The sequence below is a fragment of the Caretta caretta genome, chromosome 22 (assembly GCF_965140235.1).
Source record: "Caretta caretta isolate rCarCar2 chromosome 22, rCarCar1.hap1, whole genome shotgun sequence".
Lineage (NCBI taxonomy): Eukaryota > Metazoa > Chordata > Testudines > Cheloniidae > Caretta > Caretta caretta.
The window spans coordinates 23,846,939-23,872,055 of NC_134227.1; the positions used below are offsets into that span (position 1 = coordinate 23,846,939).

Sequence of the window (25,117 nt, forward strand, 5' to 3'; positions counted from 1 at the left end):
CTGTGGAGACAGTACCACACTGTCAGTGACATGCAAATTAATACAAAAGGCTGGGCCCTTTTTTATTTTTTGGGTTCTTTCTGATGGAAAGAAAAGGCCTGGACAGTTCCCCCCACATAGTTTTTCCTTCTTCCTTTTACATTAGAAGCTCAGGTCTTGGCTGCCCTGTTTGTCCTGGAGGACTCTGCGAATGACTGCAGATCAAGGAGGATTGTGATACCTCGTCTACACCTTATAATGGTATAACTATTCAGTTAGGGTTTTTAACTAAAATAGTTATACTGGTACAAGCCCCCAGATGGATGAAGTTTCACCAGTATAAAGGTGCCTTACGCTGGTTCCCCCTCCCGTATAAGAGTAAGCTGTAATGGTATAAGCGCATCCCAGCTTGACCCCAGCTGGTGAAACTTGGAAGAAGCCTTGTACAACTTTATCTACACTGATATATTTAAAGCAACACAACTTGTCTGTGTAGACAAGGCCTTAACCCCATGTCAAGGGATTTCAATTTGGGGGGAAGGGATTCGATTCAGACTCATTCAAACTCCAGTTTTTGTTTTTCTTAACACCTGTTTAGACTCAGACACCTGGGAGAAAAAGTGCCTTTGTTAAAGTTTCAGCCCCTAAACCCCTTCGGTGAAAGGCGGAGATAGCTGTCAGGCCAAATCTCTGACTCTTCCAAAGAGATCTCCAGCAAAAACAGGGACTAACTGGCTTGACATTCCTGAGATTCCTAACAATGAAACCAAGCAGAATTAAAAATCAAAACCCTAAAAATTTTCATGCCTACTTTATGAATCTTAAAGAATCAAAACCAAGGGCACAAATCCACTTTTCTTCCCCCTCCCTCCTTGCAGGTCACTTTAATATGGTAACCTCAGTTTAATTCATGGCTTTGCTCCTCCTGAACTTTTCCCGCGCCCTGTCCGAGACGCCAGTTTAATTTGCTTCATGTTATATTTGCTACCAAAGCTACAAGAGTAATCAGTCCATGCACTTCCAGGCATGACATTCTAACCAGCTAGGATGTAAAAAAAATTCCCTCTTCCCAGACATCATTGGATAGCACTGCATGATATCTAGCTTCTCCGTTGTCAGACACATTAAGGGGAATTCTTTCCTCTGAAGCTATTGTCACTGGCCAGGACTCCAGGCCAGATAGGTTTGATCTAGTGTGCCGGCTATAGGCAGTTTAATTCCTAGTTCTAAATGTTATTCATCCTCTGCAACTCCCAAAGTTAACCCTTGTGGTGCCTGAAGCCACAGGATGTATGGGATTTCCCTTGTATCATTCACTTCCTGAAGAACATGTGTTCTGTCCTCATCTTATTGAGCATAACAATGAAATGTAGATGCCATGGGCTGTATCTACTTTCTCCTCACCTTCCCCACATGTTCAAGATCTCCTCTACTTTATTCCTAGCAGATTAAGGGAATCCTCTCACTGCCAGATGCCAGTGTAGCCACAGTGAACTGGCTTGGATTCTGGTGTGCACTTGGTCTCAGAACTCAGAATCCATTTAGTTTCCAAGATCATAGACCTATCATGTGCAGTCAGGGGGGAAAACACTCACAAGGAGATTGGTGATGATGGATGCCCCACCCACTTCTTTCATTTCCCATTCTACAAGGATTCTTGCCACAGTCTCACATTGAGCGTGATAAGTGGGGGAGGTGGTTGTGCTAGAAGCTAAAGTTCCTGTTGGTTCAGGATCCAGGATGGAGTGGATCTTCTGAGTTTACTTCTGGGGGATTTGGAGCTGCCTGTTCCCTCCAGTGCCTTCAAGGCTTGTTATTAATTTACATGCCCTAGTTTATGTTGGTGCCTTTTGTCTTTATGATGCTCAGATCCTAGTGATGGGCTCCCATATAGGAAGCTAAATTGTAATGTTACATCTCCTGCTCTTATAATGGAGTCCTGGAGGAGCCAGGAGGCCTTTCATTGCTCCTTTCTGGGCATGCATGTGAGTGGACTCTGTTTGTAGATTGGGTTTTCTTGGGGCTTTTCCTCTTCTCCATCTTTTTCTCTGTTTAAATGCTCTCCCCTGGTCATCAATAGATCATTTTTGTATAACCCAAAGACTTCATCCTCTGCAAGGGGCTTCTCTTTCTTTTATCCTGCAAGGTTGACAATATGTCAATAAAATGTGAAGTTTCTCCTTAAAAGAACTCCTCAGTTGGTCTGCTTTGGTTTCTGCCTCATGCTGCAGCATTTTGTTTCAAAAGGTTCCAGTGCTCCCCGGTGGAGAACATGTTGCCTTGACAGACATGACAGGGGTGTTTGACCTATGGACCCTGCTTTAAATGGTATATACCTGTAAAACACATCCCAAACCTACACCACAAAGGAAAGCCTGAACATGAGCTGAGTATCTGTTGTGCTTCACAAAAGTTTAGTTGGAGACTTGCTTTCAATCTGAGACTGTCCCAATATCAGGGCACATTTTTTTTTAAATTGCCCCAAATAATCAATTTAGTCCCATCACTTAGCTGTGGGCTGGCTGTGAACCTCCCTCCAAACTGCAGCTGTAACTAAGGGCACGCCACGGCAGCGCTTTAACGTGGCTTGTGTAGTCGTGGCATAGTGCTGGGAGAGAGGTCTCCCGGTACTATAAACATCAATCGATCTCCTCCACAAGAGGAATAGCTCCCAGCGCTGCTGTCTACACTGGCACTTTACAGCACTGAAACTTGCAGCACTCTGGTGGCTGTTTTTTCGCACCCCTGAGCGAGAAAGTTACAGCACTGTAAAGTGCCAGTGTAGACAAGCCTTGAGTCAGGAAAATTGCTTACACCACCATCAACATGCGTAGTGTGCCTGGAAACTAACTGCATGCTGGACTTTCCCCTGTTGGGTCTTCACCTGTGAGATAAATCTCTCCCTTCCTGATCATCAAGGCCACTGTGGGTGGGGGCAGGATTAAATTAAACCAAGTTGAACATCTGAATTGCATAGTTTACACCACAGATTGGGTGAAGAGCCAGGTATATGTGATACGATTACAAGGAACAAAAGGAGTGAATGAAGCTTCAAGTGTATCCTTCACTTTTTGGTGGCAGTTTGGAAAAGATACACAATAAGCACATCTGGGTCTTCTTTAGCAGGACCTTTTGTGCCGATGTTGTTACTTTCTGGGACTCCCTTGATAACTTGGTTATGCTGATCCCTCCTAACAAATAACATTTCAACATTTCCAATGTAACCACCAAAACCAGTTCCCACCTCTGTCCATTGACCTCTGCTGGCACACAGAACCATCACATCACATGACCAGTTAGGGAGATTTTAAAAAAATATTATCCAAACTCCATGTCAAAGAGGCACTAGAAAGGGTCCCCATGTGCCCAATCAGAGTCTGTGCAATTCTTCACTAATGAAGCTAGACTGTAATTTTACATCTCCTGCTCTTGTAGTGCTGCCCTGGAGGACCAAGAGCAACCCTACAACAGCAAACAGGGTGCAGATGCCAAGAGCAACCTTACAATAAACAGCGTACAAAGACTCCCCTCACTCTGTAGTGACCCCACTCGGTGATGACAGGATCTGAAGGAAATTAGTGTATTAGGCACAGATTCTCAAAAGTTCCAGAATTTCAGTTAGAATTAGGTACCTAAATACTTTTGAGAATCTGAACCTTAATTCTTGGGCAGAGCTTTGAAGATGTAGAGGTATGTATAAATACGAAGCATTATTATTCCTCTCTCACCCTCCTCAATTCCGTACTGGTGCTAGCTCACTGGGGGCCCCTAAGCAGGAATATTTTTGCCCCTACTCACACAACAGATACTCATAATTAACAGGGGGCTCCTTTGAGCTGCTTGGGGCCCTAAGTAATTGCTTAGTCTGCTTATGTCTTGCTCTGCTCATCTAGAAAGAAATTTGTAGCAAAGTGAGGCCAATAGGAGAATCTTCCACACATTGACATGTACCACAGCTCTTGCCTAGCTCAGGCATGGAGCAGAGCAGCAAAGTGAACAGGACAAGAGCCTGCTCAGTTTCATTCTCTAGCTGTGCTCCATCTGCTGGTGGGCTGGCAGCAAAATGAGGTTACAAGTAAGTCTGTTGAGTTTATCTTGGAGCTGTGGAGAGAAGCAGAGGGGGAGCAGAGTAGCAAGTTGTTGCAAGGGAAGGAGCTGGGTTAAGAATAAGAGACTGGGAGGGAAATGGAAAAAGAGAAGAAATTGGGACTGAAGAGAAAAAGAGAATGAAAAAGAACAAGAGGTGGGGGAAAGGAGAGAAGAAATTAAACTGTCCAAAAAGGAGGAGAGGCAGAGCTTCTCTGTGTCTGCTGAGCTGACTCACCTCAAAGTCCCTATATGTCCTCCAAAAAGTATTTGAGCTTCTCAGACCATAAAGGCTACAAACCCAGGGATGATTCTGTATTACAGAAAGGTTGCAAATCTATTCCTTTACTCTTATTCTTCCAGAAATGTTAGGATAAAGCTCTGCTAACCTAACTAAGGAGCTGAACACTTATCAAGAATTTAGGTTAAACGGACAGACAAAAAAGCCCACCAGGTGGTACCTCTTTTATTCTCAAATAGATTGCTTGTTTCATTAATACTAATCATCCAGTCCCTAGAAAGGTCTTTAATGGGTATTTAAAAGTGAATCAAAGGCCACCCTTTAATTCACCTGGTCAAATCTCTCTTATGCTCTTGCTCTCTCTTTTTTTTTTAAAATGTGAGATCAAATCTTTTGGAGCAGAATTGGAGAGTTAAAAGTTAGCAGTGGTTAACTCTCTGTGGCTTGCTCTGTGTTCTCCCTCCAACATTCAGGGTATGCAGCAGTTGTGGGTTATTTTGCAGATTATAAGAAAATGTATTTGAATTTTCAAAACAAAACATTTTGGGAAAACCTGCATCTAAAAAGTGGCCTTGAGGACTGGGATATGGAGGAGGAGCTCAAGCTAACCACCACCACTGATCAGTTTTCTCAAGGTAAGGAGTTCTGAGAGTCTTGGGTTCTGGATGGTTTGGTTATGTGTATGTTCTTGGCTGTGAAACTTCCAGGTGAAAAGAAGACACTCTGATGGCTGGAGATAGAAATCTGATCTAGCCTGGAAATTCATTAAAAATCATATATTGTCTTGCTATCAAAGAATTTAAATGCTGTTAAATTAGAATTTTCTCTTTTATGAACTTCAAAATTATGCAAATTTAGGAGAACCTGGAGATTAAACTGTAAATAACTGACAAGTACTCTGACATTGGGGGGGATCCTAAAGAGAGCTGACGAGACTGGCTCAATGAAATAAAAATCTCCAGAGAGCACTCCAGAAAACATATTGGCATATGATAGAAGTAGCAGCACTGACTGGGCTAGAGGAGATGCCAATGCTGGATACATGTGATTGTTCATGATTCTAGTTCAGCATTGTGAAACTATCACAGAAAATGTTTTGCTAAAAGACATAATCTAGTTTAAACAGGAATAATTTGGGGGAAGTTCAATGGCCTAAGTTATGCAGGTGAGATTAAATGATTACAGTGCCCCCTCTGGCCTTTGACTCTATGAATAGAAAAAGCTGAAACCGAACATCTCTAGTATGTCATGTCTAGTTCATGTCCAGCTCCACCATTGTTGCTATGATTTGCTGCTTTGGCCAGTCTAATTCTGAATCTCTCCAGTGATGTGCCAGTCTCAAAGAATTCTTATGATACTTTAGTACATGGATTGTAGGGCTCTGGACCATGCTAGGGAAATGCTGGGACTGGCATCTCCCTAAAAACCTTATAGTCACAATCTTAGGCTCTAGGCCTGGAAACTGACCCTTAGGCCCACATGGGTCCCCATTCTGCAGGAGTCCAACTGCAGGATGAGGGTTTTGATGGGTGTAGCCAAGTGGGTCTCAACCAGGGGTACCTCTGGGAATATGCAGAGGTCTTCCAGGGGGTACATCAACTCATTTAGCTATTTCCCTAGTTTTACAACAGGCTATAGGGTTGCCAAACTTTCTAATTGCACAAAACTGAATACCCTTGCCCCAACCCTTCTCCAAGACCCCACCCCGCTCACTCCATTCCCCTTCTGCTCTGTCACTCGCTCACTCTCCCCCACCCTCACTTACTCATTTTCACTGGGCTGGGGAGGGTCCCTTTTTGACCAGGTGTTTTGGTTTAAACACTAGTGAAGTCAGTACAAACTAAAATTTCATATGGACAATAACTTGTTTATACTGCTCTATATACTATACCCTGAAATTAAGTACAATGTTCATATTCCAATTGATTTACAATCATGTGGTAAAAATGAGAAAGTAAGCAATTGTTCAGTAACAGTGTACTGTGACGCTTTTCTATTCTTGTGTCTGATTTTGTAAGCAAGTCATTCTTAAGTAAGGTGAAACCTGGGGGGTACGCAAGGCAAATCAAACTTCTGAAAGGGGTACAGTAGTCTGGAAAGGTTGAGAGCAACTGGTGTAGCCCAATCTAGGTGACCCATCATGCTGCAGAAAAGGGCCTTTTTTCCCCAACCCAAATTAGACTAAGGATGCGTCTCAATGCCTTGATGCTCAGAAGAGAAAGGGGGTGGAGAAGAGGAGGGAGATGGGTGTCAGTGCTGTCAATTCACCACATTGTCTCTGATCTTCCATTTCCCACCAGCTGCAGATGAAAAACAGAACCATCACATGCTGAAGTGGCAGTGTGAGCGACAGGTGCGCAGGAACTCACTCCCCAGGGAACCATCCGACACCCTCCCATCCATACGGCCTGGTGAGCCATGAGCAGGGTATTGTCCTGGGGCAAAGGGATGCCATTAGCAGATGCGTATGTAAAGGAGCATTCATTTGTCCTGTTACAGAGGGATGGACAGCAACAGAGTGCACATCTGGGTCTGATCTTCTCCAAGGGTCAGAGGTGTTTAGGTCAGCACTAAGGGGAGTATTATGTACTCCTTCCTCCATTGGATGCTGCCAGACCAGTAGCTCAGGGTGATTCCTGGGTAGTGAGAGTGCAGGCAACTCTGGTGCTGCTCGCAGGGGAAGGGAGGTTAAAACTCCCAGGGTGAGCAAGGGACACGGCCTGGTGGTGTGAGGGGCCACAGGACAGGAGGGAAAAAAAATCCATTTCTTGTGACATATGGAGATAAATGCTATGCAGGGGTGGTGGGTGGTAAAACACCATGGAGTCTTAGGGTTATGAGAGCCCTGAGATTTTGGATCTACATCCTATTTAGCCTTAGCACAGTCCTGTTCCCAGGAGGCAGGAGTCCTGTCTGTTGCAGAGGCCCTCAGATGGCGTCACTAGAGTGATTTGGCTTCTTCTCTCTCAGCAGAATCTTATGTGCAGCCTCATTTGTGGATGTGGATGAACCCCAATCTGGTTTGCCCCATTGCCAGCTGTCCCAGTGTGGACATGCCAGGACCCAGTAGCCCAGCATTCTCAGCAGCTGCTGCTCCAGGGTTTTCTCCTCCAAACCCTTCCTTGAATTGCTCCAACCTTGACTGTTCTGAGGAGGATCTGCTGTCGTCATCCAGTGAGGCAGAGAAGGTATGTGACAGAGGGGAAGCTGTGTGGACAGTGCTAGGCATTACATGCTTTGAGTTGCTTGGTCTCTGTGACTGATGCATCCCAAGATAGGACTAAGCTTGCTCATGCCCTGTTTTATGAGCAGCAGAAGTGAATGCATAGATTCAGCCCAAATTATGGCTGGCAGAAGGTACAAGATGCTGGATTGGAAACTGGAGTCCTTCCTATCCACAGAACAGGAATAGCCCAGGTAGCAGCATATACCGCAGGCATGTCATGTGGGGAGGAGCTCATTTACCATTACCCACTCAGTACATGACCCTTCTGCTGAAACAGATAGAAATGGATCAGTTGGTACCCATTTGTGAAGGGTACACATCACCACTGGGAACTGGACTAAGGCCCAAACTCATTACATGCAGGCCACTGATGTGCAACTTCCCACACATCATGTCTACTCACTGACTCCATGCAGGCCTAACCCATCTCTTCCACCCCTCTTTTTCTCCCTAGTTCACTGAGGATGAAGATGTCTCATCGGTGGACATCTCACTCTCTCAGAAAATGGAGACTCCCAAATCTAAGGCTGCTCTGGCACCCTGGAAACCAAAGGTCCCCAGATCTCAGAGCAAGAAGCTCAAGTACATCCTGCAGGCGAGCACCAAACTCAAAGGGGGCTGGCCCCGGCCCCCCCTTAATTACTGCATCCTCATCACCCTGGCCCTGCGTAACAGTGCAGAAGGCAGCCTGACTGTGCAGCAAATCTACCAATTCACACGGTACCCACAGCCCTCCTAACTCCCCCCATGCTGGGATAGGGGGAGTTTAAAGGGGGCATGGGTACAAAATTGTCCTAGCTTTTGCTAGGGAGGAAGTATGGCTAGGGCAGGTGACTGGAAGTCAGGACTCCTGGGTTCTATGGTTCTATTCTCAGCTCTACTACTGACTCACCATGAGACATTAGGCAAGTCACTTCCTTTCTGTTCCCATTAGAGACTACATGGATTTTTATTTAAATGCCCAAGTTCAGGAGTATTCAGACTTAGAGTTTTAGTTCTGGCCTGTTGCTATTTAACAGTACTCTGTTCAATTGGTCCAGCCAAACCTAATGTTTGAGGGTGTAACCTAATGGTACAGGGGCTTGGGAGGAATCTCTCATCCTCTTATATCCACATATGTTCCACAAATGATCAGGTGCACTCTGGTTGTGGCAAGAAACATTGACCTCGTGACTAGCGTAGCCAATCCTGTGCTCTGGGCTTGCCCGGCTTGTAAACCCAGCTCTGTGCCCTTCTTCTCTCTCTCTCTCTCTCTCTCTCTGCAGGCAGCACTTTCCCTTTTTCCAGACAGCCCCAGATGGCTGGAAAAACACCATTCGTCACAATCTGTGCTTCAGTAGCAGCTTTGAAAAAACCACCCACTTTGTGTGCAACGAGGGCAACCGCAAGTCCCGCCTGTGGAAGCTGACACCAGAAGGCTGCAGAAAGTTCCAGGAAGAGGTATGGGCTCTATCTGAGGAGGCCCTCAACTTAGTGAGCCAGAGCTTGAGCAAACCAGGTACATACCAAGAGGCAGTAGCCCCCACTGAGGCTTTGGAGTCCAGGACGAGTGGTGCTGGAAAGCAGGCTCTCCCAAGATTTTATTGTGAGGTTACACTAGAAGAGAGCTGTAGAGGGAGTATATGCAGTGATGAGCTGCCAAAATCTTAACGGGTTCCCTCCTCACCCCACGAGGGGGTCGTTGCCCACCCCCCCCCCCCGGGACTCCTGCCCCATCCAACTCCCCCGCGTTCCTTGACGCCCCCCCAGGACCCCTGCCCCATCCACCCCCTCCCCTGTCCCCTGACTGCCCCCAGAACCGGGCAGGAGGGTCTCGTGGGCCACCGTAGTGGGTGCCCACCGTGCCCTGCCCCTAAGAGCCAGAGGCACCTGCCAGGGGGCGAGGTGGGGAGTCCCGGTGGTGCTTACCTGGGGCAGCTCCCAGGAAGCATCCGGCAGGTCCCTCTGGCTCCTAGGGGCAGGGGAGCGTAGCTGGTGGGGAGCAGAGGGAGCAGCTGCTCCCCCACTGATCACATCAAAAGTGGTGCCTCAGGCGCCGACTCCCTGGGTATTCTGGGGCTGCAGCACCCACGGGGAAAATTGGTGGGTGCAGAGCACCCACCGGCAGCTCCCTGTCCGGGCCCAGATCACCTCCGCTCCGCCTCCTCCCCTGAATGCACAGCCCCGCTCTGCTTCTCTGCGCCCCCCTTCCCGCAAATCAGCTGTTTGGCGGGAAGCCGGGGAGGGCTGAGAAGCAGGCCGCAGCTTCCTGCTCAGCCAGAGGGTGGCGGAGGTGAGCTGGGGTGGGGAGCAGTTCCCCTGCACGCTCCCTCCCCCCCCCCCCCCCGCTGGGTTACCTGCTGCGGCACGGGCAGCCCTCCTTGCGCCCCTCCCCCCACCGCTCAAGCTCACCTCAGCCTCCCTGGGCCTGAGCGGGAAGCTGCCGCTTGCTTCTCAGCCTGCCCCGGCTTCCCGTGCAAACAGCTGATTCACGGGAAGCCTGGGTGGGGGGGCGGAGAAGCAGAGTGGGGTGGCACGTTCAGGGGAGGAGGCGGAGCAGAGGTGAGCTGGGGCTGGTGAGTGGGGCGGGGAGCTGCCGGTGGGTGCTCTGTACCCACCAAATTTTCCCCTTGGGTGCTCCAACCCTGGAGCACCCGTGGAGTTGGTGCCTAAGGTGCCACTTTGGGCCGGTTAAATTTAGAAGCCCTTTTAGAACCGGTTGTCCCTCATGGAACAACCGGTTCTATAAGGGCTTCTAAATTTAACAACCGGTTCTAGCGAACCGTTGTGAACCGGCTCCAGCTCACCCCTGAGTATATGTGTGGACAGACCAGGAGAAGGAGAAAATACAGAGGGCTAGACTGGATGACTGAAGATGATGGATCTTCTAGGGTGGAGCCCTTACAAGTATGGGTGGCTCTGTGCCTCATTTAGCTGTAACCTAGGCCAGAGGAGAAGAGGGGTAAGATTTTTTCCCTTTTGAATTATAGAAATGCTCCTGGTCACTCCTCTCTGAAAATTATTCCTCTCTCTCTCCCCGCCCTTGAAACTTCGTTCATGGAAAGATTAGTAAGCTCATAGCTGAGTTATTTCCAGCACTGAATGAGGTACTTCACAAGCTGCTGAGGGTGTTACTGGTTGCTGAGGATGATGGAGTGGGGTTGCACTTTGGAGACCAGGACTGCAGGTGCCTAGGCCAGTGAAAGGAATCCCTGCAGAACAGTGCCAGGGACCATTCCCATGCCTTAGACTAAGAGACCCAGATGGTATTAAGTGGTGCTATCCTTATAGCTCTGGCCAGCCAATTTTAATGTGGATGCCTAAGATCTACACATGGCTGTGGGGGGACAAGCTTAGGAGCCTAGAGGCACATTTGAAAAAAAGATAAGTACTTGAGAGATTCAACTATGAGCAGGGTTATTCTCCTGGCTGCTTAAGAAATCTATCCTCTACCTGATACTAAATAACACACTTGGCCAATGAAAATCAGAATGGAAGTATTAAATTGTTGGGACAAGCTCTCATTGGTGGCTGAGTGATCCTGAGATCAGGACACAGATAGCAATGGTGGTGGAATGCTGCTTAACCCTCTTATGCTGCAGAGCCAGAACCTGGTTCATGGCCCAGGCTCAGCCATCAAACCACCTTCTTTCTCTCTTGTTGCAGAACAGATGCAATCTTTGTTCAGTCTCTGATCCCTGCTGCCCCCGAGATAAGGACCATGTGGTTCCCAAGCAGCTTATTTCCTCCTGAGTTACTACAGTCAGCTTCCAAGCAATCTCAGAAGGGAGCCCTAGATGTGAATGGAAACTCTAGGAACTCAGACCTCTAATCAGAAAGAGCTGGGTCAGACCTGCTGCCTCCCCCCCCACAATGGCTTGGTCTGGGCAGGCTTTGTCTCTCAAATACTTTAAGAGGGAGCCTCAGCTAAAGGATTTTCACTAGAGAGTATGGGGTAGTAGGAAAATCTGGTCCTCTTGACTTCTATGTTTTCCCCCTTTCAGCAGTTTGAGTGGCTATCCTGTCCATGATCCACTCGCTGCCGCTGGTCAGAGTTGGTTATGTTTGAGGGAAGATTACAGGAAGCTTTAGCATAATCTTGGGAATCTCAGGGCTTTTACTCTAACAGCAATTTCTCAGCTGCTTCTGTGCAAAATGTTCTTTCCCCTGTACAAGAAGACTGGGGTAAAGTCTATCTTTTAAATTCCTTATTCTCATTCTGCACTTAATGTTGTGTAAAGTATGCTAAAGGTAAAAAGCACTAAGGGCAGTTGAACTATTAAAAAAATCCCAAACACCATGAAACATGAAGCAGACAGTAAGAGCTAGAGCAGAGTTCAGACATTCCACTGCAGCCACTTAAAGATCCCAAAGACATTGTCATTTTATTTTGCTGAAGTTCCAGCTGACTAGCCCCAGAGTCTTTTTTTTTTTTTTAAATATGCACACAAAACAAGACCACACCAAAACTTCTTTTCAATCCTAGTGCTAGGAGACACAAAAATGACCCTAAATGGGGTGGGAGGAGATAAGGTGAAAACTGTGTTATTGTTCTCCTGCCTCTTGACAAGAGAGGCTGAATTCTGTTATTTAAACATAGATCGTATCTCAGACAGGGAACCAATGATGTGACATGAGCAAAAAAGCTGTAGCAATTGAGGGGAAAGGGAGCTTACTTGTTTAGTTATGTAATACTAAAGCCTACTGAATGCTGGGGAGAAATGAGGTCTTTGTTAAAGTCTCTCCCCCAATCCACAAGATGATTGCTCTAACACAGATTGCCTGCCACACACCTTTACTTTAATCAGGGAGCCAGAATGGAACCAGACATTCCATTCCTGGTATTTCTAAAGCTAAAAAAACCAAACACACACTCAGGCCTTCATTATAAAGCAGTAAAAACATTTGTTTTTTTAAACTAAACCCCTCTGGCAGCTCTGATTCTTTACATTGTCAATACAGCAGCTTTTGTCTTATTTAACATCACAACTGCTGCTTCCTCTAACACAGGCAGAATGGATCATAAAACCCTAGCCCTCTGCAATATATCCAGTCTACATACTGGCACTGCCTAGAAACAGTTGGTGCTAAATGCCTGCATTAAAGGCAGAAACCAAACAAGATGACAAGACTGGCTTAGTTTGATCTCAGTTGTTAAAGTAACACAGCAAGAACCATTTTTTTAATCAGACAGCAGCCACTTAAACTAGAGAAAACTGGTCACTTATTTGACTACTTCATTTATAAGGTATTTTAATAAATTGTTCAGAGTCCAACAGGTGTCTAGGTTGTTTACCTGTAATACCTACTAATAGGGTTAGGCTAACATCAGATGCTATCTGTAACATGCTAAAATTTGGAGTCAGTGAGTTGTAAATGGAACCTTAAAGTGTGATTTAATCTATATATAAAAAATTTGGTGTGAGAGGTAGGGAGGGGTACTGCACAGAGCCTGTCTTTTAGAGAGGTTTAAGGCATCAGGAGCAAGGCATCAGGAGCAAGGCCTCCCATGCAACTAAGACACTTGCACTTCCTAGTGCCCCACAGATGAATTCCCTTTCCAACAGAAGCAGTTCTATGGTAGGCTTAATCCTCTTCTTGTATAATCTGACAATGATTTCTGTTCTCCCACTGCCACCACTCATCTTTTAGGAGTCTAGTGAGCACTTAACTGCCAGTCCCTAGAGAGGATCATGCTTTCAGTCCCCAGTGAGCACGTGACAGCAAAGGTGAACTGTTGTTAGTCTAGGATAGGCCCCTCTTATTCCCTACTGTAGTCTTGCAAGCAAGAAGTTTACTGGTACAGCTGAAACTGGCTGTTACATAAACAAGTGACTGTTTCAACAGTCAGGCAGACCTCACAAAAAGAGAGGAACATGAGCAAATCACACCCATACCACAAGGGAGAGTGCTCAAGCTGATTTTTCAGTTGACTGAGCCATAAGAATGAGCTTGACCAATGCTCTAGTACAGCAGGACCTTGAAAGCCCATTCAAAAGTAATGTTTTGCCTCTTAAATCTGCACAAGAGTTGCGGGCAAACTTAGCAAGCAGTCTCTACAGGAGGGGTGGTTTCTACCCCAGTCAGATGCAGCGGGAGCTGTTGCACATATTCCTGATTAAGAGTAGTCAGCAAAGATCCATGCAAGAGGAAGAGCAGAAGTCAGAGGGGAGGATTTGTTGAAAAGCTCTTCCCTTCCTTTAGCACCCTTCTCTCACAAAAATGCTTGCTTAGCAGAAAGTGGCTAATGTTACTCTGAGTGCCAGTAGGTAGAGGTTGATCCTCTTTCCACTAGGAAAAATTTAGAATTTACTATAAAATAAACCAATATACCATCTATTCCTATATCCTAACTCCCCTATTCTGATCATGCAGCTGGTAGCTGTACAATGCTTTACCTGGGGTGGGGATTTCATGTCCTTGGCAGTGACCATTTTTGCTGATGCTAGAGGTTTGATTTGTTTAGCTATTCATGAAACTGCAGGCCTAAATTGGATCTAGTGCCTGACAACCTCACAAGCAACTACCCTTCAAGAGGGAGAGCAAGGACCTGTTGGCTAAGCACGGACTAAATATCTGGACACTTGGGTTCTATTTCTAGCTCTGCCACAGACATAATACATGATGTCAGACAAGTTACTTTTACTCCAGCTTACAGATAAGGCACAGAGGTGACTCTGTTCTTATGCCAGAGGTGGAAGACTTGACATTTGTAACAAAAGCACTTTGAGTTTGGTTGGAAGGAGCCAGAGCGGGATACAAGAACAGAGGCTACAGAAAGGATCGCTTAAAGAATTAGAAATACAGCATTAAAAGGAAACTGAAGTTTTAATAGATGCCTGGCAAGCTCATTGCTGATACAGACTTAAGCTTTAGTCTAAAGTGACTTTAAAAAAAAAAGTAGCTTTATTTGATCCCTAACAAGGGGATCCCTACTTGTAGTGCCAGCCAGCACAGTGGCAGCTTTCCTCCCTAAGAGAGGACAGGTAGAAGGACTACCTGGGGCTTGTCTACATCAGTTTTGGCACCAATTTAACTAGATCACGTTGCAGGGAAAAAAGAAACAGGTTAGATCAGTTCAACACCCTAGTGTGGACAGCACAATTTAGAAGTTTTACTACTGCAAGCTAGGTCAAAATGAATAGGGTATTGAACCCTTTTAACTAAATTGGCACAGATTTAACAAAACTATTCAGACCTGCCCTCAAACACAGTCTGAAACAGGTGTCAAGCACCACCCACACCCATTGAAGTCAGCAGGAGCCCAGAATTTCTGTGGAAACGGGGGCATAATATGGCTGCACTCAAGTGGCATTTGACTTGTTCTCCATATGAGAGTGAGAAGAAGGTTGGGTTGCTTTCCACACAAAGCCCATCTTCAGTAGCCTCTTGCTGGCAAAGGTCATTTTGAAGTCAGCATCATTTAGCCAAAAGAAGAGATGAAGGGCAGGTGTCAAGTCATCCAGGTCACTGGGGCTGTGGGAGTCACAGGTCATATCAATCTCAGTGCTGCAAAAGTAAGAGGAAGAGTGGGTAGTTTTGTGGTGAGACTGAACCCAAGAAGATCAGGTTTTATTGTCCATCATAGCCAGAATGGAAGTATCAAGAATATAAAGACACCAAGCTGGTTAGTTTCCCTGTAAGGTGGGGCACACTAGAGCTGCAACTCTAGCATCTGCACTTATGTTAGCAAATGGAAAGTTTTAATGGGATATGGGGGTGGGGGCGCAAGAGGAGAAGAGGCCAGTGAAGACAAGGCAAGTTTCCAATGCAGCCCTTTGGCCAAGAATCTAATGGCTGTACCCTGGCTGCAAGTTGAAGGATAAGATAACAAAAATAAATGCTCTGACTGTACGTTGCTGATGCTTTGTTCTGACTGACAGCTGGACACTGCTTGTTGGCTGGCAGGAGCTCACCAACCATAGACACCTGCAGTTGATCAGTGATGTCACCCTGCAGCTACAGTACAGGGAGAGATATTGGCTGCTTGTGTCCCTTGAACTACTAACAGAAGGTTCCTCACATGTCCCTCCCCTTCCCTCAGTTTCCACATGATCATTTAAATTTGAGATTCCTCAGTAATGAAATGGTGGAGGTCAAAAACATGTACACCTTCCAAGCTTGGGATAAAGTATCAGAATCTGAGTCTACCAGTCATTTACCCTCTCCCTTCTGAAAGCTGCAGGAAGTGCAGAGCCCTCCCTGATTTCTTGCCCACACTTCACCATCCATCCAACTCTGGGCCCTATAAGGTCAGTAAGTGCCTTTCAAATATCATGAGAAAGATGTAACCAAAACCTGTTTCAGGAGATAAGATTGCTATGGGGATCAGGAAAGAATTTCCTCTCTAGACCTCTTCCCCTCCAAAAAGGGTACTTGCACTGCTAGCTAGTTTTGTTAGAGCAGGGGGCTGTCAGACTCAAACTAAACCCAAAGGATGAGTTCACTATAGCAAGCCCTAGGTCTATGAGATAGGAGACCAGTGAGTTAGGAGCTTTGTACAGTTCTTGGCATACTCCTTCAATTCCCAGGTAGAGGGCTGGCTGGGGCTTTGATCACAATGACTAGTGCCTGAGTTCCATTTGCACCTTTATCTATTGATACACCCGCACCACAGAAGAGAGCACCTATCTTCTGTTCTCAGCACTCTGACAAGTTTCAGAAATAGTTACAAGTAGAAGAGATCTCCTCCTCACTCAATAACTCTGTGATTCTCTGCAGCTGCACCTACAGTGACACAAATAAGTTAAGACAGCCTGCTGCAACACTGGAATAAGACTGACCTTTAAGAGCAGGAGAGTCTTACTGCAGGAGCTTGGTCTCCTATTGTTTGCTCCCTCTCAATTGCACAGATGCACTACCACTAGCTCCTCTGATGCTGCTGCTAGTGAGAAGATCAGGAGCCAGCAGCCTCCAAAATAACAGTAGACCACACAGTTCTGGAAGTTCAGTGCACATGAAGCCCATGTAACATACCTTTGCTTTGCTGGAGCACAGTAGCATCTCCTCCTTGGGACAGAGTTGCTTGGAGTCAATTAAGACTGGTTTCTGATAGGAGTCCTCAAGTGCTGCAGCTTCCAGGGACATGTTTTTTTCCGGTGTGTGTGTGCAAATCTGCATGGTGTCAGCTACTGGGGGCACTGTCTTTACTGAAGCATGTTTTCTATTGGAAGCCTTGTGTGCAGCAGCTACTGGAGGTACTGGTTTTACTGGAGTAGAAGCCTTGGGTGCAACAGTTGCCAATAATACAGGGAACACTAGTTTTCTGGGAACTTTCTTGACTGTGGAAGCCTGCAGGATCACAGCAGCAGCCAATGGGGGCTTGGAAACAGAGGCAACAGGAGAAGTCTCCAGGGCAGTGACGAGGGTCACTGCCTTTACTGAACTATATTTTCTAGCGGAGACCTTGGGTGCAGCAGTTACTGGGGACACTGAAACACATTGTCCAGAGGAAGTCTGTAGGGCAGCAGCTACTTGGGGCCTTGGTTTTACTGAAGTAGGTTTTCTAACAGCCGCCTTGGGTGCAGGAGCTACTGAATGCACTGGTTTTCCTGGGATTCCCTTATTGGGGTATCCTGTTATGGAGCAAACCAGGTTGGGGTTCACCCACATCCACAAGTGTGGCTGCACATCAGATTCTGTGGAAACAAAGATGACTGATCACTCCAGCGAAGCTGTGCTTTTGTTGAAGTTAGTTGTGTGGGGTTCCCCCCTCCTCCCCTTTGTAAGCTGCTTAGCTCCTTTGGACCGCTCATTAGGCAACAGTATCTCCAAATCCAAAACTACAGTCCTATCACGAACTAGAGGAGACTCCCTGTGAGCTAGAGTACTGGGACTTTGACTCAACAGGGTGTCGCCACCAGAAGGCAACTGTCACACACTTAATCAAATCTGACATTCCCCGTGCACTAGGAAGCATGGTGTACATATGCACTAGCTCTGTGATACTCAGATTTCAGTGGTTCAGGACCCAAATGAGCAATCAGCATAACCGAAAAGAGCCACAGTAGTGTGAATTCATTGTTTTATTTACTATTTTTAATTATAGTAGATTTTCTCACAGCAAAATGACCAAGAATTCTATAACTGGTTAACAGTAAAAGCATCGTGATTGGTTAATAATTAAATCAGTGTTTTAAGATCACGTGCTGCAAAGAGCTCCAAGAGACACATTAAAGAGACACTTGCAGCTCCCAAGCCTCAGTCTGAGCATCAGTGCACTAGCTAGTGCATGACTCCACAGTATCCTTCTACCCTGCCCACCCTCATTAACATTGCCAACCCAACCACATGAGCCATGCTGTGTAGGAAACCCTGCCAATATTCCTACTCTACACAACCCATAGTCATCACTTGCCATCTTGCTCCTTGGCTAGAGGGGGCTGGACTGCTTCTCTTGTGACAGAGTTGCTCCAACGATGCTTGTACGGCTCATGTAGAAAGTATTCGCCGAGATCCTTTTCCGTACCTGGTCCACAGGCAAAGACAAAAAAACAAACCAAAAAAAGCCCCTAAAATTAAGAACATATCACACCTATCAATCAAACTTGCACCTGCCTGATACCTTAGCCTCACTAGCTCTGCTGAAGCACCACCTGGAGTCAGCCTACCAATTCTGACAGAGAATTCTAGGTTGCCACTGGTTAGACCAGGCGTGGACAACCTGAGCCTGAAAAGGAGCCAGATTTTAACAATGTACATTGCCAAAGAGCCACAGTAATAGGTCAGCAGCACCCTCATCAGCACCCCCCGCCCCCACTCCCAGCACCTCCAGCCCACCGGCAGCCCCACTGATCAGCGCCTCCCCCTCCCTCCCGATGGCATGCGGGGCAGGGGGGGGTGGTGGTGGTGCAGGAGAGTGGGTACTGCAGGCTCAGGGGAGAGGGAGAGGGAGGGGGAGGGAAGGGCCTGTGGCAGAGCCAGGGGTTGAGCAGGGAGCACCCCCGGCACATTGGAAGGTTGGTGCCCGTAGCTCCAGCTCAGGGGTCGGTGCCTAAACAAGGAGCCACATATTAACTTCTGAAGAGCCGCACGTGGCTCTGGAGCCACAAGTTGGCCACTCCTGGGTTAGACAGGAGGGAGCTAACCAAGCTTAGATACTGAAAAGCCTTTTACCTCACAAGACAAAGTCATATTAAGATAGGCCATCAGATTAGCAGGTATTTTTTCAGGGGGTGCATGTGAGCAAAATGGAAAAGAAGCTTATGAAAAATGCTTACACCAGACTTTTGGGCAACAGCTCCACTATTAGGAGCAATGGTGGAAACACCTGTTTAGACACATGCTGGAATAAAATGTTTAAAATCCAAAAAAACAAACCACCCATACATCCGCCCAAATAAACCAAAACAAAACAAAACCCCACACCAGTGTCTTGTTGTCTAATCCTGCTGCAAGGAGGCCTATACAATACATGGTGGTAAAGTGCCAGCAGCTGCTTATGCCATATCTACGCTAATGCTCCTACAAAAGGAGCTATATCCATAGCAGTGCAACTGGTAGAGATTCCCAAAGTCTAGTGAAGTTAAGCTGTGTTCTAAAGGTCATTGTTACAGTGATAGATAACAGACTAGACTTCAGCTGTGTGTGTCCGTTTTACGGAGGAGCAGGAGCTACTCCATAGTTAAGGCTGCAGTAGAGTTTCTGTTCAGAGAAGATTAATTCTAGAAAAAGGATTTTGTAGCTTACTGCTTATGTTATTTTAATCATAAAAATTCTGTACAATCATTAGATGTCTTTCATATGGGTTGTGAAAATTAAATATCATCTCTGCTTCACAGTGGGGAAACAGAGGCACATGACAGTTGAAATGATCTGCCCAAGGCGATACAGCAAATCACTGAGTGTTGAGAAAGGACTGGAAAGTCCTGGCTCCTGTGGTAATAATATTTAGTCCTGAGGTTTTCTCCTCTGTCTGTAGGAACTTCAGTTAGCTAACAGATTTAGAAGATTGTTGTCCTGTTAAGTATTTTCTTTTCTTATTCATCCAAGTTCAAGGAATAAAATTTGTTGCTACCTGGAAGCATGTAAAGTTATATTTCCTCTACAGGCTGTATGTTGCTTGGTTACCCATATCTCTGTACAAATGGGATAATAAAGATAGGGTAACCAGTCTCCTTATTGATTTTCCTGCACAAGTTGCATAGGAAGGTTTATAGTTATTTATAGATAAATATGAAGAGAGTCATGAGACAACATAAGAGATTTTACAAAATGCTAATAAAAAAACCTAAGCTATAGTATTAATGATCTTCCTTAAAATAAGTTAACTTAATTACAATTAACATTAAATTCATTCAAATAACTTTATTTCTAGCAACTTTTTTTTTTTTAATTAAACTTTTGTAGATTACTCCAGGCAAGTGAAGAAAACAAACTGCATCCATGATCCCCAATAATTCACAGATGCTCAGCATCTCATATGACAGGTTCTAATGAGGAAGTCCAGAACTACTCTTGATTCATGTAACAGCTATATTTACTGGCTTGAATAGTCCCTGAAGTAACAATAGCTAGTTATCTTATTCTTTGAGTATAAGAAACATCATATAAAAAAATGCAAACTATATTTACATAAATGAGATGCTGAGCATTTGTTTCCTACCTTCATCAACTTGATCAGTGGTAGTAGCCAGTTCAAGTTCCTGAGCCATATTCCAATTCTCAAGGCCACTTTTTAAATGAAGGTTTTCCCAAGCCTTTTTGTTTTTGAAGTTTAAATACATTTTTCATCAAGGGAACAAATAAAATCAACAGCTTTTAAAAAATAAAGAGCACATGACTACAGACAAAGGAAAGCTGTTATCCTGAATTCTCTCCATCGATCATCATCATTTTGATCCTTTTTATATGGGAAAGTAGCTAGTAAGGCAGCGATTGACTCCCCTCTCATTGGCACCTTTAAATACCAATTAGCAGGCTTGTTAAAGTTACTTTGAAAAATGACTGCTTACAGCAGGGATTCCCATTTTTTCCAAGGCTGAGAACCCCTCAGATTAGACATGTTCCCTTTTTTGCTGATCTAGAAATTATAAAGATATGTGAAAGGAATTAATAGAGAAAGATAGCATTGTATTGTTGACTATAGTGTCTCACCCAGAGATTTCAAAGAGTTACAGAAGTATCAAAGGTTTCAGAGGAACAGCCGTGTTAGTCTGTATTCGCAAAAAGAAAAGGAGGACTTGTGGCACCTTAGAGACTAACCAATTTATTTGAGCATGAGCTTTCGTGAGCTACAGCTCACTTCATCAGAAGTATCAAATTAATTAAGCCTCCACATTTATTAATATATGTAAACCTCTACTTGGCAGATGTAAGTAACTATGTAGCAAATATACAAGCTCTCTAGCCCAGATCCTCAAAGGTATTTAGGTGCCTAATTTCCAGAAATTAGGCCTTTGAGAATCGGGTCCAGGAAACTACTTACCTACGTCACAGACTGGTTGTGAGACTTGTCTACATATAAGCCACTACAACTGCACCGCCTCAGTGAAGATGCTGCCTATGTGGGTAGGAGGGGTTCTCCTGTTGGTGAAGATAAACCATCTCCCTGAGAAGCAGTAGCTTGGTTGACAGAACTCCCCCCATCAACTTTGTGCTATCTACACTGGGGGGCTAGGTTGCTATAACTGCATTGCTCAGGTGTGTGGATTTTTCACAGCGCTGAGCAACCTATTATACCAGCCTAATTTCCTAGTGTAGACCAGGCCTTAGGTCCCAAGCCTGCAAGTACTTAAGTATGTAAGTAACTTTACACAGATGAGTAGTCACTCTCCATAAATTAACTGAGACTACTCACATGTAAATTTACTCAACTACTTCAGTGTGTGCAGGATCAAGACCTTATTTATTTATTTATTTTAATCAATAACATTATTTTATACAAAGCAGCACCCATAGAGAATATTACAATATACTTTGCAGCCACATGTGAAAATTGTGGCTGTTCTATGTGTTGTATTTTGGAGAGAAAAAGCTAAACATCAGCACTGATCAAAATGCTACTGAACATGGAGAAATTCCTTTTAAGACAGTTAAAGATAAAGGTTAAAAATGTCAATAATGCCTAGGGCCCAGCCCTCAAAGGTATTTAGATGCCTAACTTCCATCAAATTCAATGGGAGTTATGTGCCTAACTATCTCAGAGGATCTGGATCTCAATGACTAAGGCAAGGGCCTATTTACACCTAAAACTTACGTCAAGTTAGCTATGTTGCTCAGGACTGTAAAAAATTTTGCACCCTGACAACCACAGGTCAACCTAACTCCTGGTACAGAGGCTAGCTACTGCCTCTTGGAGAAGTGGATTACCTACAGTGACAGAAGAATCCCTTCTGTTGATGTAGAAAGCACCTACGCCTTAGCAGCACAACTGCAGCCACATAACTGTGCTGCTGTTGCGGCTGTAGAGTGGACATACTCCAATTCTACATGACAGGTTAAGCCAGCATAGCTACATTGCTCAGGGGTGTGAAGAGATGTGATTAGACATGGGTAACATCTTTTGGCCAAAACGTTTTTCCGCAAAGAATGCAGATTCAGGAAGATCAAAACATTTTGCAAATTTGTGTTGATTTTGGCTAATTGTTTTGGTAAAAAAAAAAAAAAGATTCTTCCTCTCCCCCCATGTCAAAATGGTTCATCTTGACATTTTCACAATGAAATATTGGTTTTTTGCACTAGATTCACAAGGGGACTTGGACACCTAACTCCAACATTTAGGTGACAGTCACAAAACTATTATAGTGGCCCGCATACACATTAGCCCAGTGATCAGGGCATTCAACTAGTGATGCAGGATATCTCTCTTTGAATCAGTGTGCTGGAGCAGAGACTTGAACCGAGGTCTCCCCCCTCTCAGGGAAAGGGAGGTGACCTAGTCCCCAAGAGCTATTCTAGGGCAGAGGTTCTCTCAATCTCCCTTACTGAACCCATTCCACCTTGTATAAATAATTAAATATTCACTGAAGCAGGGACTGGAACCAGTGTCCCTCAATCATACCCTGTGAGTGCCCTTGCCAGGAGGCTAGAGTCATTCTCCTGCCTTTTCTCTCTCTGGCTCAATGAATATTTAATACAAAGTGGAACAGCTTCAACAGGAGAAAATTAGAGGTCCCCCTTCCCCAGTACTCAAAAGCCTTGTGGTTAGGACGCTCACCTGGAATGGGAAAAGACCTAGGTTTAAGTCCTTGCTCAGCCCAGAGAATCAAACTTGGGTCTCTCCTATCCAGGTGAGTAGCTTACCCATTGGATATAAATAGTACACCACCACCATTACCTTTTCTTCTGGGGTTTTGTGAATGGAAGTCCACTTGTGAATCTAGCCCTTTGTTCCAAATGTAATTTCCTTTGCTTTTATTTTAAAAAAAAAAAGGGGGGGGGGGAATACCCCAAAATTAAACGTATTGTTAGACCTGAAATAATTTTTTTTCCCCAACTTCTTGATCCACTGAAAATTCCAGCTAGTTTTTACTGGAAAAACTGTGCTTTTGTTGGTATAGCCATGTCAGCCACCTCTTCATTGTCCCTCCCCCGCATCCCAAAATAAGCTATACCAGAAAAAGCATCTTCACTAGCGGCTTTTGTTGGCACAACTATGTCAGCTGTAGACCACACCTCATCACACCCTTAACCAACACAGCTATGTTGGCAAAAGTTTGTAGTATAGACTTGTCCCTTGTGTAGACATTGGTATACCAGCAAAAAAGTGCTTTTGCCAGTACAGCTTAGGTAACTTTTCCTGACAAAGTGATATCAGTTAGCGGTGTGATTTTTTTACTGACATATCTATGCCAATATAAACCCTAGAGAAGATGCACTTTTATCAGAAAACAATGCTTTTGCCAGTGTCAGAACAGCTATACTGGGTCAGACCAATGGTCCATGTAGACCAGTATCCTGTCAATGCCAGGTGCTTCAGAGGGAATGAACAGAACAGGCAATCATCAAGTAATCCGTCCCCCGTCATCCACTCCCAGCTTCTTGCATTCAGAGTCCAGGGACACACAGAGCATGGGGTTGCATCCCTGACCATCCTGGCTAATAGCCATTGATGGACCTATCCTCCGAAGTTATCTGGTTCGTTTTTGAACCCTGGTATAGCTTATATTGATTGGGAAACTGGTATAAGCTGTGTGTAAACTAGGAGGGTTTGCTGGTATAACGAACTGTACTGATGTAACTATACTGGCAATCCTTTTATAGTGTAGACAAGGCCTTAATTTGCTCACCTAATTAATGTAAGTTATACCAGCAAAAGCACTTTTCTGGTGGTATAACCTGCATCTACCCTAGGAGGATTTGGCCAGTGTAGCTATACTAACAAAACTTTTCTGCTGTAGTCTCGGCCTATGTCCAATTTTTAAAACTGACTTTCAGGTCAATGGGACTTAGGCTCCTATGTGCCTATGTCACTTATGCATGTTTGAAAATTTTACTTAAGATCTCAGGAATGCTGTCTTATATTGATTTCCTGACTAAGGCCACGATCCTGCAGGTTACACCATGCAGAGCCCCAATAACTTCAACAGGGCTCTGTGTGGGTACCAGTGTCCTTTCATGCAGGATAATTTCCAGGATCTGGGCCTGAAATATAAACCACTTTGCTTTACAAAGGGTAGGAAAACACTACAAACAAGAGCAATGAATACAATAGTGCTGCGCAGTCAAACCACACTGAGAAAAATAAGCTATAGAGAAGCAAGTCATTTAAAATGGAAAATATTTTTTTCTTTGTGTTTTCTAGTAAACTAATAAAGCGTGTGCAAGTGCTGAGAGCACATTTGGTGGAAATGAATAAATAAAATAATGCTTTGCCCCTCTGTAGTGCCTTCTGTCCAAGAGTTTCAAAAATGCCTGCATGAGAAAGTGGCACTGGTTTAACTAAAGGTGTGATTTGTGGACCAGTTTAGTTAAACTACTGCAAAAGGCTACGTGGATTCATTTTACCAGACGTATTTCGGGTTAGCTTCAGTCAACTAGACTAGGTTTGAACTAATCCAAAATACGCCACTCTTATACGAGGTTAGGAGGGTCCACCTCAGGCTTTGGACTGATGTGAGTAAATCAGTTTAAATCTACGCAGCCAACTTCTGTGTGCAGATGAGGCTTTAGTCACATCACTGAATGAAGCCTCCCAACCTCCATGAGCGGTAGGGGAACAGCATTATCCATTCTACAGTGCAGTGCAGAAAGAAGTGATCTGACCAAGGCCACAAGCAGAGGAGGGAGAAGATCTCAGGAATCAACTTACCAAGAGATGTGGTGGATCAAGGCTGATGTCTCTTTAAAAATATGTTCTAGTTCAAGCACAATTTGTATAGGCTGGAGGCGGGAATTCCTGGGTGAAATTCCATGTGAGCTCAGCCTCCATTAACTGACCAGAGACTCCCTGACTCTATGAGTGGTAACTTGTGGGATTTCCCTCACACACTCCCATCCTGGCACCCAGCCTGGAAGCCGGCCTCACGCTCCAAGCCTCAGCGCAGCCCCTGAGGCGGGAAGGTCGACGCCCGGCCGGGCCGTGGGCCTGCGTAAGGAGTCGGTGGGGACCGGCGTCCGGTGACGCTGTGTGGGCGGGAACCAGACGATGGGGTGGGCGCGCGTGC

The 25,117-nt window shown here is 45.2% G+C and overlaps 2 protein-coding genes across 5 annotated transcripts in view; one reads left to right on the forward strand and one right to left on the reverse strand.

Annotated features, from left to right (window-relative positions):
• Nucleotides 1-25,115, reverse strand: part of BCL9L (BCL9 like) — a 170,723-nt gene extending 145,608 nt beyond the window's left edge. For all 4 annotated transcript variants that reach the window (XM_075122192.1, XM_075122191.1, XM_075122190.1 and 1 more), the window contains exons 1-3: nucleotides 24,763-25,115; nucleotides 17,869-17,979; nucleotides 16,488-17,149 (exon numbers count right to left, since the gene is read on the reverse strand). The gene's annotated coding sequence lies outside the window, so the exon portion shown is untranslated. The remainder of the gene's footprint in view (nucleotides 1-16,487; nucleotides 17,150-17,868; nucleotides 17,980-24,762) is intronic.
• Nucleotides 4,493-11,327, forward strand: FOXR1 (forkhead box R1). Its single transcript, XM_048827164.2, is given in 7 exon segments — nucleotides 4,493-4,941; nucleotides 6,607-6,717; nucleotides 7,277-7,494; nucleotides 7,987-8,252; nucleotides 8,798-9,030; nucleotides 11,183-11,245; nucleotides 11,248-11,327. Coding segments are annotated over 7 exon segments (1,092 nt in total). The 5' UTR covers nucleotides 4,493-4,820.
• Nucleotides 25,116-25,117: the final 2 nt, after the last annotated feature.